Source organism: Schistocerca cancellata, chromosome 6 (genome assembly GCF_023864275.1).
Source record: "Schistocerca cancellata isolate TAMUIC-IGC-003103 chromosome 6, iqSchCanc2.1, whole genome shotgun sequence".
NCBI classification, from domain to species: Eukaryota; Metazoa; Arthropoda; class Insecta; order Orthoptera; family Acrididae; genus Schistocerca; species Schistocerca cancellata.
In genome coordinates this window covers 40,160,043-40,175,702 of record NC_064631.1, presented here as the reverse complement: position 1 = coordinate 40,175,702, position 15,660 = coordinate 40,160,043, and the positions used below count along the sequence as shown (strand labels likewise).

The window sequence follows — 15,660 nt, the reverse complement described above, 5'->3', positions numbered from 1 at the left end:
TAGATTAAGTAGTGCGTAAGCCTAGGGACCGATTACCTCAGCAGTTTGGTCCCATAGTCCTTACCACAAAATTTCGAATTTCCTCTTCATTCTTTGTTATCCCCCTCGCGGTCTACTGACATAATAATTTGGATACGGACAAATTTATATTTCTAGAGAAGTTCTTATTCTTATGTGAAAGCTATACTGAGTGACATACTGAGAGTGCAAAGACAACTGAAGACTATTCTGACGTACGGGTATTTGAACCCCAAGTGCTTCCGAATACTAGTCAGCGTCTTTAGAAAGATGTCTGCTCTCACTGAGGTTTATTGTTTGTCTTGTCAGAAACATTTTATTATTCACAACTGTCAAACTACGAACAGTACTGACGTCATTATCGCTGTATCTAGACAAGACAGGCTATAACGCGGCACTTCCACATAGTCATTCCCCAGAAATTCACAACTTGCATTGCTTCTGCTGCGATCCTTAGCGCTTATGCGGTTGCTGCTAGGGGTATTGCAGCGTACTGCAACATTTTATTCCCGAACACACAGTAGAGTCATCCTCTTGCCCGATGGGACGCAAGACTTGAGCTTTGTCCAGTCTGGTGCTAACTAACAGGTCTTTCAATAGCCTGCCTAAGATGGGTTTTGGTTGGAACCAGCTACGCTAGCTTCGACGCTATGACAGTGTCTGCGTCCCAGCACGTGTTGGAACTAAACTAGCGAAAGAAACCTACAAGGGAAATAGCACTTTCCGGAAGAGTGCTGTTAACCGGAGAAGGAAATGAGTAATTAGAGTGTTTGCATTCTGCTCTTAAGAAAAAAAAGTGTGTGAAATCTTATGGGACTTAACTGCTAAGGTCATTAGTCCCTAAGCTTACACGCTACTTAACCTAAATCATCCTAAGGACAAACACACACACACCCATGCCCGAAGGAGGACTCGAACCTCCGCCGGGACCAGCCGCACAGTCCATGACTGCAGCGCCTTAGACCGTGCTCTTAAGACAGATTGACTGAAAGGAAGGAACGTTTAAACATTTCAGGCAGTTGTTGCTAGCTCGCGGTAGTTGGTCGACAGCCCTCTGGGTCGAAGGTATTTAAAAGTGGTTAACAATTCTGAAGTTATGAGCTAGTAGTCCTTCTTGATCAGCCGCGGCTCCTGCAAAGGCTGCGACATTTACCGATCGGAACTGTTGTTGCAGGTCTCTCTATTAAGTTTAAGGGCTGTACTTCCTTTCTTTTTCGTAATCAAGTACTAAATAATACCAAGGCTAATACTAAATAACACCAATTCTAACTCCAAAATAATGTACGAGTATATAGGCAGCATATTGAGGCGCTGACGTCACGTTTTCCTCCACCTTATCACAACAAACAGTACAAAAAATAAAGTGCTGTAGGGAGACCACCTGGTATCTTTTCCTGCACGTTACTCTCTTCTCTTGAATAAAACCTTCAGTTCCCTCTACTAGGAGGGAATCAGGTGTCAGATTGTGTCCTATGCAGTTTAACTTCCCACTCATCACTGCCAGCAACGTCCTCCGATGTTCTCCAGTTCATCTCAGTATCTCCTTATTCCTGACTTTACCAGCCTTGCTGATGTCTGTCCTGCGTCGTATCCACATCTCACAAGCTTCAATTCTCCTCTCGTCCCGTTTTCTCAGCGTCAGCATCCGTGCTGCCTATCAAGCCACGCCCCATATTAGACATTTCACTAGTCGCTTTCTTAATTCTGTGTTCAAACCATTAGCTGAGACTCTTTTCTGTTTTTGAAACACCACTTTCGCCAGAGCCATTCTGACTTTTGAAGTCCTGCTCACGCAGCACTTCTTCCCTAATCAATCTTTCCCAGTACTTGAAAGCTCTCACCTGTTATACGGTTTCTATCCCTAATTTGTAATTCGCTCTTCTCTTCTTTAAGCCTATAACGATGCCTATCGTTTCCTTTTTCTTTTTTTTCACTTTCGTACCATGTGCTACACATGCTTCGTTCAGGCCATTTAGCATCTGAATCAGTGTCTCTTCATTTTCTGCAGGAATAACCACGTCTTTTACGAGTCTTATGCATTCTGTTCTCCGTTCACCTATCCCGACCCCTCTTTTCCCATCCGAAAGACTTTTCACTATTTTCTCCAAACAAATGTTAAAAAACAGGAGAGAGACAACATCCCTATCTGACCCCTCTTCTGATCTCGCTGTCTTTCGAGGTCTCATTTCCTATGTGTAACCCTTCTGGGTCAAGTGCAGATTCACATTTAGTCTTGTCTCCGTACACGTCACTCCCTCTCCCTTCTAGATACCCATCACCTTATCCCACTGCTTTCTATTAAATGCCTTTTAGTGGCTTATGAAGTAGAGAGATATTTCTTTGCCCTTTTACATATACATTTGACTAATAGTCTTTAGAAGTTGAATGGCATATCGTATCGATTGTGCTAGGAGGGGGGAAGGGGGGAGGTCTTAGAGTTACAGTAAGTTTTTCCAGATTGCAAGCGATGCGTGTGCCCAGTATGGCAGAAATTACTTTTGGCGTTACAAAGATCACCTTTTATGTCACTGTATTTGCACTCCACTCTCTCTCTCTCTCTCTCTCTCTCTCTCTCTCTCTCTCTCTCTCCCCTCTCACTCACTCACTCACTCACACAAACACACACACAGACACACAAACACACACACACACACACACACACACGTAGAGCCGAAACGTCATCATAGCTGTCAACAAAGCGCCTATCCAAACCCCTACACTATTTATAGCTCGTTACCAGACATTTTTACACGTCACGGCGTGTCACCCACACCTACACGAAGGGGTAGTACGTGGAAGCATATCACCCACACAGTATTTTTGTAATAAAAGTTGTGGGTCACGTGTGTAGAAAATTGTGTTAAAATTGTTCCAGATATTCCCTAGTTATATTTCTATATCATACCGTTCACACCCCCACCACCTCCACATTGAAGGTACGTGGTTCTACATCTACATCTACATTTACATCTACATTTATACTCCGCAAGCCACCCAACGGTGTGTGGCGGAGGGCACTTTACGTGCCACTGTCATTATCTCCCTTTCCTGTTCCAGTCGCGTATGGTTCGCGGGAAGAACGACTGTCTGAAAGCCTCTGTGCGCGCTCTAATATCTCTAATTTTACATTCGTGATCTCCTCGGGAGGTATAAGTAGGGGGAAGCAATATATTCGATACCTCATCCAGAAACGCACCCTCTCGAAACCTGGCGAGCAAGCTACACCGCGATGCAGAGCGCCTCTCTTGCAGAGTCTGCCACTTGAGTTTGTTAAACATCTCCGTAATGCTATCACGGTTACCAAATAACCCTGTGACGAAACGCGCCGCTCTTCTTTGGATCTTCTCTATCTCCTCCGTCAACCCGATCTGGTACGGATCCCACACTGATGAGCAATACTCAAGTATTGGTCGAACGAGTGTTTTGTAAGCCACCTCCTTTGTTGATGGACTACATTTTCTAAGGACTCTCCCAATGAATCTCAACCTGGTACCCGCCTTACCAACAATTAATTTTATATGATCATTCCACTTCAAATCGTTCCGCACGCATACTCCCAGATATTTTACAGAAGTAACTGCTACCAGTGTTTGTTCCGCTATCATATAATCATACAATAAAGGATCCTTCTTTCTATGTATTCGCAATACATTACATTTGTCTATGTTAAGGGTCAGTTGCCACTCCCTGCACCAAGTGCCTATCCGCTGCAGATCTTCCTGCATTTCGCTACAATTTTCTAATGCTGCAACTTCTCTGTATACTACAGCATCATCCGCGAAAAGCCGCATGGAACTTCCGACACTATCTACTAGGTCATTTATATATATTGTGAAAAGCAATGGTCCCATAACACTCCCCTGTGGCACGCCAGAGGTTACTTTAACGTCTGTAGATGTCTCTCCATTGAGAACAACATGCTGTGTTCTGTTTGCTAAAAACTCTTCAATCCAGCCACACAGCTGGGCTGATATTCCGTAGGCTCTTACTTTGTTTATCAGACGACAGTGCGGAACTGTATCGAACGCCTTCCGGAAGTCAAGGAAAATGGCATCTACCTGGGAGCCTGTATCTAACATTTTCTGGGTTTCATGAACAAATAATGCGAGTTGGGTTTCACACGATCGCTGTTTCCGGAATCCATGTTGATTCCTACATAGTAGATTCTGAGTTTCCAAAAACGACATGATACTCGAGCAAAAGACATGTTCTAAAATTCTACAACAGATCGACGTCAGAGAGATAGGTCTATAGTTTTGCGCATCTGCTCGACGACCCTTCTTGAAGACTGGGACTACCTGTGCTCTTTTCCAATCATTTGGAACCTTCTGTTCCTCTAGAGACTTGCGGTACACGGCTGTTAGAAGGGGGGCAAGTTCTTTCGCGTACTCTGTGTAGAATCGAATTGGTATCCCGTCAGGTCCAGTGGACTTTCCTCTGTTGAGTGATTCCAGTTGCTTTTCTATTCCTTGGACACTTATTTCAATGTCAGCCATTTTTTCGTTGGTGCGAGGATTTAGAGAAGGAACTGCAGTGCGGTCTTCCTCTGTGAAACAGCTTTGGAAAAAGGTGTTTAGTATTTCAGCTTTACGCTTGTCATCCTCTGTTTCAATGCCATCATCATCCCAGAGTGTCTGGACATGATGTTTCGAGCCACTTACTGATTTAACGTAAGACCAGAACTTCCTAGGATTTTCTGTCAAGTCGGTACCTAGTATTTTACTTTCGAATTCACTGAACGCTTCACGCATAGCCCTCCTTACGCTAACTTTGACATCGTTTAGCTTCTGTTTGTCTGAGAGGTTTTGGCTGCGTTTAAACTTGGAGTGAAGCTCTCTTTGCTTTCGCAGTAGTTTCCTAACTTTGTTGTTGTACCACGGTGGGTTTTTCCCGTCCCTCACAGTTTTGCTCGGCACGTACCTGTCTAAAACGCATTTAACGGTTGCCTTGAACTTTTTCCATAAACACTCAACATTGTCAGTGTCGGAACAGAAATTTTCGTTTTGATCTGTTAGGTAGTCTGAAATCTGCCTTCTATTACTCTTGCTAAACAGATAAACCTTCCTCCCTTTTTTTATATTCCTATTAACTTCCATATTCAGGGATGCTGCAACGGCCTTATGATCACTGATTCCCTGTTCTGCACTTACAGAGTCGAAAAGTTCGGGTCTGTTTGTTATCAGTAGGTCCAAGATGTTATCTCCACGAGTCGGTTCTCTGTTTAATTGCTCGAGGTAATTTTCGGATAGTGCACTCAGTATAATGTCACTCGATGCTCTGTCCCTACCACCCGTCCTAAACATCTGAGTGTCCCAGTCTATATCTGGTAAATTGAAATCTCCACCTAAGACCATAACATGCTGAGAAAATTTATGTGAAATGTATTCCAAATTTTCTCTCAGTTGTTCTGCCACTAATGCTGCTGAGTCGGGGGGTCGGTAAAAGGAGCCAATTATTAACCTTGCTCGGTTGTTGAGTGTAACCTCCACCCATAATAATTCACAGGAACTATCCACTTCTACTTCACTACAGGATAAACTACTACTAACAGCGACGAACACTCCGCCACCGGTTGCATGCAATCTATCCTTTCTAAACACCGTCTGTGCCTTTGTAAAAATTTCGGCAGAATTTATCTCTGGCTTCAGCCAGCTTTCTGTACCTATAACGATTTCAGCTTCGGTGCTTTCTATCAGCGCTTGAAGTTCCGGTACTTTACCAACGCAGCTTCGACAGTTTACAATTACAATACCGATTGCTGCTTGGTCCCCGCATGTCCTGACTTTGCCCCGCACCCGTTGAGGCTGTTGCCCTTTCTGCACTTGCCCGAGGCCATCTAACCTAAAAAACCGCCCAGCCCACGCCACACAACCCCTGCTACCCGTGTAGCCGCTTGTTGCGTGTAGTGGACTCCTGACCTATCCAGCGGAACCCGAAACCCCACCACCCTATGGCGCAAGTCGAGGAATCTGCAGCCCACATGGTCGCAGAACCGTCTCAACCTCTGATTCAGACCCTCCACTCGGCTCTGTACCAAAGGTCCGCAGTCAGTCCTGTCGACGATGCTGCAGATGGTGAGCTCTGCTTTCATCCCGCTAGCGAGACTGGCAGTCTTCACCAAATCAGATAGCCGCCGGAAGCCAGAGAGGATTTCCTCCGATCCATAGCGACACACATCATTGGTGCCGACATGAGCGACCACCTGCAGATGGGTGCACCCTGTACCCTTCATGGCATCCGGAAGGACCCTTTCCACATCTGGAATGACTCCCCCCGGTATGCACACGGAGTGCACTTTGGTTTTCTTCCCCTCCCTTGCTGCCATATCCCTAAGGGGCCCCATTACGCGCCTGACGTTGGAGCTCCCAACTACCAGTAAGCCCACCCTCTGCGACTGCCCGGATCTTGCAGACTGAGGGGCAACCTCTGGAACAGGACAAGCAGCCATGTCAGGCTGAAGATCAGTATCAGCCTGAGACAGAGCCTGAAACCGGTTCGTCAGACAAACTGGAGAGGCCTTCCGTTCAGCCCTCCGGAATGTCTTTCGCCCCCTGCCACACCTTGAGACGACCTCCCACTCTACCACAGGTGAGGGATCAGCCTCAATGCGGGCAGTATCCCGGGCAACCACAGTCGTAGTCCGATCGGGGGATGCGTGGGACGAGCTGGCCGTCCCCGACAAACCCCCATCCGGACCCCCACAGTGATGCCCATTGGCAACAGCCTCAAGCTGTGTGACCGAAGCCAACACTGCCTGAAGCTGGGAGCGAAGGGATGCCAACTCAGCCTGCATCCGAACACAGCAGTTGCAGTCCCTATCCATGCTAAAAACTGTGCAAAGAACGTCTGAACTAATCTACAGAGAGCGCAAACAAAACGACACAAAATTGAAGCGGTTATTAAAATACAAGATTGCCTAGTAAATGCAGTAATGCTGCCACTTGTGCACTGCTGACACACTGCTCGGCGGCGGAAGGAGACTACGCGATTTAACACTATTCGAGTACTAAAACGTGATGCTACAACTCTCAAATACTATAATACGCCCGAAATTTATGAATTAAACAATGCAAGTACCAAAAACACGCAAAGAAATTAAGAATTAAACTATGTAACAAATGAGTGAGCTAGGAGTATACGACTTGCTGCTGCAGCTGCTTATCCAACGGCGGCAGGGAGCACACACAGTGCTTCTTTAGGCATAGTAAATGATATGAAAGAAGTTTCGTTAAAATCTATCCAGTGGTTTAGGAGGACATGTGAAACCTACATACATACATTTCTGTAATACGTATCGTTTATATGTTTGTTTGGACTACAAGTATTTCACTCATTTCATGACACATTCGGCCGCTGGCCTTCCTATTGGGATCAGAAGCTCCTGTTCACGCAGTTTTGCACGTACCTCAGAATTAAATTTGAGTTTTAAAACTCCGTTTCCGCGAAGAATAAAGTATTCGTTTTTTCCCATTTACCCAAACATGCCTGGACAGCTATTTGTTATGTTTTATGGAAAACCGCCAACCAAATAATATTGAAACTGACAACATCCTCACAGAAAGCATTAGTCTCTACCAAGAACACAACACAGGAGAAGATACGAAAAGTTGTAATACAAGGAGAGAAAGTTTTGATTGAGTACTCAACACCGCAACAAAACCCTGTTTGCAAAGAATCTAGCTCCCGTGAATAAAACGGCTTCAAACAACGTCTGATTGCTTTGCGAAAGAGTCAATATGTTAAAGAGTTTATGTTATTCATGTAAAAACTTTATGGCTGAAGACGCAAAACCCTAGTTTTTCACATATCTCAATTTTTATGACGTCGTATCACCTGAACTACAGTAACAGACAAAGAAACTGTACACATGCCTAATACTGTGTAGGACCCCCAGCGAGCAAACAGAAGTACCGCGCAAGATGACGTGGCATGGACTCGACTAATGTATGAAGTAGTGCCGGATGGAATTGACCCCTTTAATTTTGCAGGGCTGTGCATAAATCCGTAAGAGTACGAGGGGATGGAAATCTCTCCTGAGGAGTAAGTTGCAAGGCATCCCAGATATGCACAATAATGTTCATGTGGCATGTTTGGCTGCGAGCGGAAGTGTTTAAATTCAGAAGTGTTTAAACTCAGAAGTGTTTAAACTCAGAAGTGTTTAAACTCAGAAACTCCTGGAGCCACTCGTAGCAATTCTGGACGTGTAGGGTGTCGCATTCTCCTGCTGGAATTGCCCATGTCCGTCGGAATGCACAATGGACATGAATAGATGCAGGTGACCAGACATGAAGGACGCGTATCTAGATGTAACAGGGGTCCCATATCAATGCAACTGCACACGCCCCACACCATGACAGATCCTCCACCAGCCTGAACAGTCCCCTGCTGATTTGGAGCGTCCATGGACTCATGAGGTTGCTTCCATACCTGTACATGCCCATCCGCTCGATGCAATTTGAAACGAGACTCGTCCGATCAGGCAACATGTTTGCAGTCATCAACAGTCCAATGTCGTTGTTGACGGGCCCAGGCGAGGCGTAAACCTTTGTGTCGTGCAGTCATCAAGGGTACATGAGTGGGGCTTAGGCTCCGAAATCCCATATCGATGACGTTTCGTTGAGTGGTTAGCACGCGGACACTTGTTGATGGACGAGCATTGAAATCTGCAGCAATTTGAAGAAGGGTTGCACTTCTGTCACGTTGAACAATTCTCTTCATTCGTCGTTGGTCCCGTTCTTGCAGGACCTATTTCCAACCGCAGCGATGTCGGAGATTTGATGTTTTACTGGATTCCTGATATTCACGGTACTCTCGTAAAATGGTCGTACGGGAAAACCCCCACTTCATCGATGCCTCTGAGATGCTGTGACCCATCGCTCGTACGCCGACTGTAACACCACGTTCAAATCCACTTCAATCTTGATAACCTACTATTGTAGCAGCAGTAACCGATCTAACAACTGCGTCAGACGCTTGTTGTCTTATATAGACGTTGCGCATCGCAGCACCGTAATGTGTCTGTTTAAATATCTCAAACAATGAAAAATCGAGGATGGAATGATTCTTTTTCACATGGTAATGGTTGGCTGACTGTAGCCATTGTACGAGGTGGTAGTGGAGTACCTAGTGTTGGTGGACTTGAAAGTTTTGTAGACAGAGACATTATTGCTTACCGCACTTACCATATAGCAGAACTTGCTAATAAAGACTTTGGTAAATCTGCTTATATGTCTACCTCTGCCTTGTCATTGTATACTCGTAACAAAAGAAAAATATCTGTTAATGAGTCTGTTCATTTGGTGTAAAGGTAAAGGAGTATGTGAATATGTAAAGTTTGTTGGAGACTGTACTTTGTATTTTCATAAATAAAGTGATCTGTACCGGAGTTGCTGAGTCGCAGATTTGTAAAACAAAAATATTAGCAACTTCCCATTTCTAACATTGTTTAAATATTTCTGTATTTGAATATGCTTGCCTACACCAGTTTCTTTGGCGCTTCAGGGTATGCGTTCTACAATGATATAATTTTACAGGGATATTAAGTGGTATATTAGGATACTGATTCCAAAAGCCGGCCGAAGTGGCCGTGCGGTTAAAGGCGCTGCAGTCTGGAACCGCAAGACCGCTACGGTCGCAGGTTCGAATCCTGCCTCGGGCATGGATGTTTGTGAAGTCCTTAGGTTAGTTAGGTTTAACTAGTTCTAATTTCTAGGGGACTAATGACCTCAGCAGTTGAGTCCCATAGTGCTCAGAGCCATTTGAACCATTTTGATTCCAAAATGTAATGCGAACAGAGTCAGTAGTAAAGAAGTAATCATTTAAAACGTTACGCCTGCCGTTCAGGTTTTACTACACACTTAGTGAAAATGTAACCCACATCCTTAGGTTGTATTTTCACTAAGTGTGTGGTAAAACCTGAACGGCAGGCGTAACGTTTTAAATGATTCAGAAGGATGTAGGTTGCAGTAAGTACTGGGAGATGAAGAAGCTTGCACAGGATAGAGTAGCATGGAGAGCTGCATCAAACCAGTCTCAGGACTGAAGACCACAACAACAACAACATAGTGAAAATGAATAAGCGATAATTTTTTTTTCGCTGATGGGTGGGGAGTGGGTTGTCAGAGAGAAAAAAATTAGAAGGGATGTGGAATTATGTGTAAAGTTTGTTGGAAATGTCTAAGTGCTCTTTGCATTCTCAAATACTGCGTGAATATAGTGTTGTGTCTAGACAAGACAGCCTAGACACAATGAGGGGAAGCCGAAAGGCACGCGCTTAAACTCACGCAGGCTGGCGTGAGGTCTGAAACAGGATACGTAATGAATGCTATAAAGAAAAGTACGTAGCTTCTGGAATACTTAAATTTAATCCACATTTGTAGAACATCGCTCTTGATGATACATTAATAGAATCTCAATATCTATACTGGTAATGGCGCCTTGCTAGGTCGTAGCAAATTTAGCTGAAGGCTATGCTAACTATCGTCTAGGCAAATGAGAGCGTAATTCTCAGTGAACCATGGCTAGCAACGTCGGCTGTACAACTGGGGCGAGTTCTAGGAAGTGTCTCTAGACCTGCCGTGTGGCGGCGCTCGGTCTGCAATTACTGAAAGTGGCGACACGCGTGTCCGACGTATACTAGCGGACCGCGGCCGATTTAAAAGCTACCACCTAGCAAGTGTGGTGTCTGGCGGTGACACCACATATAGTCTGAGTAATTTGTGCCTCGTGAACTATGCTACTTCAAGACATAGCATAATACGTAACTTAAATGTTTGTCTTATTGTGTTAAACGTCTGGCGTAAGGCTATAGGTCTTAATGAGTAGAGTATGATAGCATTTTAAGTTTTTAAATTCTTCCAGTGATTATATGAAGTAGTGAAGAACTTTTGTCGCTCCTGGAAGCAACCTGCAGCTGGGACTGGGTGAGCGTTTAGGCATTCGGTGACGCAGACGCCGGTGTGCCCGCAGATCTACATCGGGCGCACGGGCGGCCCGTGGGCTGCGACGCTGCCGCGCCACCTGCTGCAGTTCGTGCTCTTCCTGGCGGCCTGGTGCTGCGCCCTCTCCAGGGTCTCCGACTACATGCACCACTGGAGCGACGTCCTCGCCGGATCCTCCATAGGCACCGCCACCGCCATCCTCACGGTAAGCACTTCATATTCACTGCTGCTGCCGGCTTGCCACTGCACTACACGAACGCTCAGTGCCTCAGTTGAAGTTCGGAGCGCAGTATTTTCTACGTCAGATTTGAACTCTTTTCTAACTTGACGGGATCTCAGAAGCATATGTAAGCGGATACCCTACCCTCGTTTTAGCTGGCTACATCTACATCTACATATATACTGCACTAGCCACCAAGCGGTGTGTGGCGGAGGGCACAATTCGCGCCAAAGTCTTCCTCAAAAAAAAAAAAAAAAAAATGGTTCAAATGGTTCTGAGCACTATGGGACTCAACATCTTAGGTCATAAGTCCCCTAGAACTTAGAACTACTTAAACCTAACTAACCTAAGGACATCACACAACACCCATGCCCGAGGCAGGATTCGAACCTGCGACCGTAGCAGTCCCGCGCGGTTCCGGACTGCAGCGCCAGAACCGCTAGACCACCGCGGCCGGCAAGTCTTCCTCCCCCCCCCCCCCCCGTCAACCCTCTGTTCCACTCGCGGATCGCGCGAGGGAAAAAAGACTGAACGCCTCAGTACGAGCTCTTATTTCCCTTATCTTTGAATGGTGATCATTGCGCGATTTGGAAGTTGGTGGTAATAATATATGCTCTACATCCTCGGTGAAGATCGCATTTCGGAATTTAGTGAGCAGCCCCTTCTGTTTGGCTCGCCGTGTGTCCCCCTTCAGACTTTCTATGAGATTTGTATCGCTCTCGCGATGGCTAAATGTACCAGTCACGAATCTTGCCGCTCTTCTTTGGACCTTCTCAAACTGTTGAATCAGACCCAACAGGAAAGCGTCCCACACAGACCAACAATACTCTAAGACTAGACGAAGTAACGTATTGTAAGCTATTTCCTTTGTTGAAGGACTGCATCGCTTCAGGATCCTACCAATAAACCACAATCTAGAGTTCGTCTTACCCGTTACTTGTGTAATCTGGTCATTCCATTTGAGATCATTTCGAATAGTCACACCCAGATACTTGATGGACGTTACCGCTTTCAAAGACTGGGTATTTATTTTGTACTCATATATTAATGGGGATTTTCGCCTTGTTATACGCAGTAGGTTACACTTACTAATATTGAGAGATAATTGCCACTCATTACATCACACATTTATTTTCTGCAAATCCTCATTGATTTGTTCACAACTTTCGTGTGATACTACTTTCCTGTAGACTATAGCATCATCAGCAAACAGTCTCAGGCAGCTGTCAGTACCAGCAACCAGATCGTTTATGTAAATCGTAAAAAGCAGAGGACCTATTACGGTGCCCTGGGGCACACCTAAAGTTACGCTTGCTTCTGCTGAAGTTCAGGACGACATACTGCTCCCTGTCTGTTAGAAAACTTTCTATCCAACCGAATATGTCATCGGATAAGCGCTCACGTTTTGTAGCAAGCAACAGTGCGGAACTGACTCTAACGCCTTTCGAAAGTCGAGAAATATCGCATCAACCTGGAAGCCGGTATCTAGAGCCAGCTGTATATCATGCACAAAGAGGGCCAGCTGTGTCTCGCATGACCGCTGTTTCCTAAAACCGTGTTGGTTTCTGCAGATGAGCTTCTCAGAGTCTAGAAAGGTCTTTATGTCTGAACACAAAATATGTTCCATGATTCTACAACAAATCGATGTCAGTTAAATTGGTCGGTAATTATGTGCATCCGATTTTCTACCCTTTTTATGGATTGCTATGACCTGGGCCTTCTTCCATTCCCGTGGAACTTTCCGCTGTTCCAATGATCTCTGATAGATGATGGGTAAGAATGGTGCTATATTTGTAGCATAGTGAACACAAAATCTTACGGGAATACCGTCTGGGCCAGATGCCGTCTTGGCGTCTAAGGATCTTAAATGTTTTACTGTCCCAGATACACTAAACACTATGCCAGCCATCCTTTCGTTTGTTCGATAATTGGATGGCGCTGCAGTCCTCTACCGTAAACGAGTTTTTGAAAGCTAGGTTTAGAATTTCGGCCTTGTGTTTATCATTATCAGTTACATTATCCGTACTGTCAGCAAGAGAAGGTATTGAATTATTTGTAGCGTTCATAGAATTCACGGACGACCAACATTTTTTGGGGTTATTTTTAGAATCTGCAGATAAAATATTGCTTTCAAATTCGTTAAAAGAACTGGCAACCTGCCGGAGCGCGGCTAGCACTGACAAGGGAAGCTCCCCATCCCTACCCTCTCAGATGTAGTCCAGTGGACAGCTCGTCAAAAACTGAACACACATCAAGCATTAAAACAGAAAGGAGGTGTACTGAACTGTGAAAAAAAGAAGCAAAATCGAATCAGGGAGCGGTCCAAGCAAAGATAAACAACACAAACTAAATCACAAGGATAATGGGGTCGTAGTTGTGTGGTCATGGTGACAGACTGCGACGTGGGAGTTGCGTGTTCAAATCTCTCTCGTGTCCCTCCTTTTTTTTTTTTATTTTTTTTGAGAAAAACTATAAACTTTTAATCCGGTCATTTGAAGTGTGTTTTCTCCTTCTGTAGTGTTGGCAATTGTCACGCTATACATTGGTTTTAGAATATGAGTCATGTGGTGATAATATATTACCCTGAAGTAAATAGGATGAACAGTGAGAGCATGGGAGATGCTGCATAGTCCTCTCACAGATACATAATAGCTAATGAACGGAGTCAAAACTTCCAAAACAGAACGCAAGACTCGTAACATGTGTACTTGTACAGAACGAATAGGAGGTAGGCGCGTCTTGAGGTCCAGTCCTTACACTTAGTTGTTGCAAACGGACGTCACACCACGCAGAAGCACAAATTTGAATACAGCGAACAGGCACGTCAATGACCGGACGGACATCTCATAAGTATACACACTCCTGGAAATGGAGAAAAGAACACATAGACACAGGTGTGTCAGACCCACCATACTTGCTCCGGACACTGCGAGAGGGCTGTACAAGCAATGATCACACGCACGCCACAGCGGACACACCAGGAACCGCGGTGTTGGCCGTCGAATGGCGCTAGCTGCGCAGCATTTGTGCACCGCCGCCGTCAGTGTCAGCCAGTTTGCCGTGGCATACGGAGCTCCATCGCAGTCTTTAACACTGGTAGCATGCCGCGACAGCGTGGACGTGAACCGTGTGTGCAGTTGACGGACTTTGAGCGAGGGCGTATAGTGGGCATGCGGGAGGCCGGGTGGACGTACCGCCGAATTGCTCAACCCGTGGGGCGTGAGGTCTCCACAGTACATCGATGTTGTCGCCAGTGGTCGGCGGAAGGTGCACGTGCCCGTCGACCTGGGACCGGACCGCAGCGACGCACGGATGCACGCCAAGACCGTAGGATCTACGCAGTGCCGTAGGGGACCGCACCGCCACTTCCCAGCAAATTAGGGACACTGTTGCTCCTGGGGTATCGGCGAGGACCATTCGCAACCGTCTCCATGAAGCTGGGCTACGGTCCCGCACACCGTTAGGCCGTCTTCCGCTCACGCCCCAACATCGTGCAGCCCGCCTCCAGTGGTGTCGCGACAGGCGTGAATGGAGGGACGAATGGAGACGTGTCGTCTTCAGCGATGAGAGTCGCTTCTGCCTTGGTGCCAATGATGGTCGTATGCGTGTTTGGCGCCGTGCAGGTGAGCGCCACAATCAGGACTGCATGCGACCGAGGCACACAGGGCCAACACCCGGCATCATGGTGTGGGGAGCGATCTCCTACACTGTCTGTACACCACTGGTGATCGTCGAGGGGACACTGAATAGCGCACGGTACATCGAAACCGTCATCGAACCCATCGTTCTACCATTCCTAGACCGGCAAGGGAACTTGCTGTTCCAACAGGACAATGCACGTCCGCATGTATCCCGTGCCACCCAACGTGCTCTAGAAGGTGTAAGTCAATTACCCTGGCCAGCAAGATCTCCGGATCTGTCCCCCATTGAGCATGTTTGGGACTGGATGAAGCGTCGTCTCACGCGGTCTGCACGTCCAGCACGAACGCTGGTCCAACTGAGGCGCCAGGTGGAAATGGCATGGCAAGCCGTTCCACAGGACTACATCCAGCATCTCTACGATCGTCTCCATGGGAGAATAGCAGCCTGCATTGCTGCGAAAGGTGGATATACAATGTACTAGTGCCGACATTGTGCATGCTCTGTTGCCTGTGTCTATGTGCCTGTGGTTCTGTCAGTGTGATCATGTGATGTATCTGACCCCAGGAATGTGTCAATAAAGTTTCCCCTTCCTGGGACAATGAATTCACGGTGTTCTTATTTCAATTTCCAGGAGTATATATATATATATATATATATATATATATATATATATATATATATATATATATATATATGTGGTGGTCCATTGATCGTGACCGGGCCAAATACCTCACGAAATAAGCCTCAAATGAAAAAGCTACAAAGAACGAAACTTGTCTAGCTCGAAGGGGGAAACCAGATGGCGCTATGGTTGGCCCGCTAGATGCCACGGCCATAGGT

At 46.0% G+C, this 15,660-nt stretch overlaps 1 protein-coding gene across 1 annotated transcript in view; it reads left to right on the top strand.

Moving 5' to 3' along the window:
• Positions 1–15,660, top strand: part of LOC126191198 (putative phosphatidate phosphatase) — a 354,047-nt gene that overhangs the window by 245,329 nt on the left and 93,058 nt on the right. Inside the window, exon 6 of the mRNA XM_049931993.1 lies at positions 10,987–11,163. Coding sequence (XP_049787950.1) covers positions 10,987–11,163 — 177 coding nt within the window. The remainder of the gene's footprint in view (positions 1–10,986; positions 11,164–15,660) is intronic.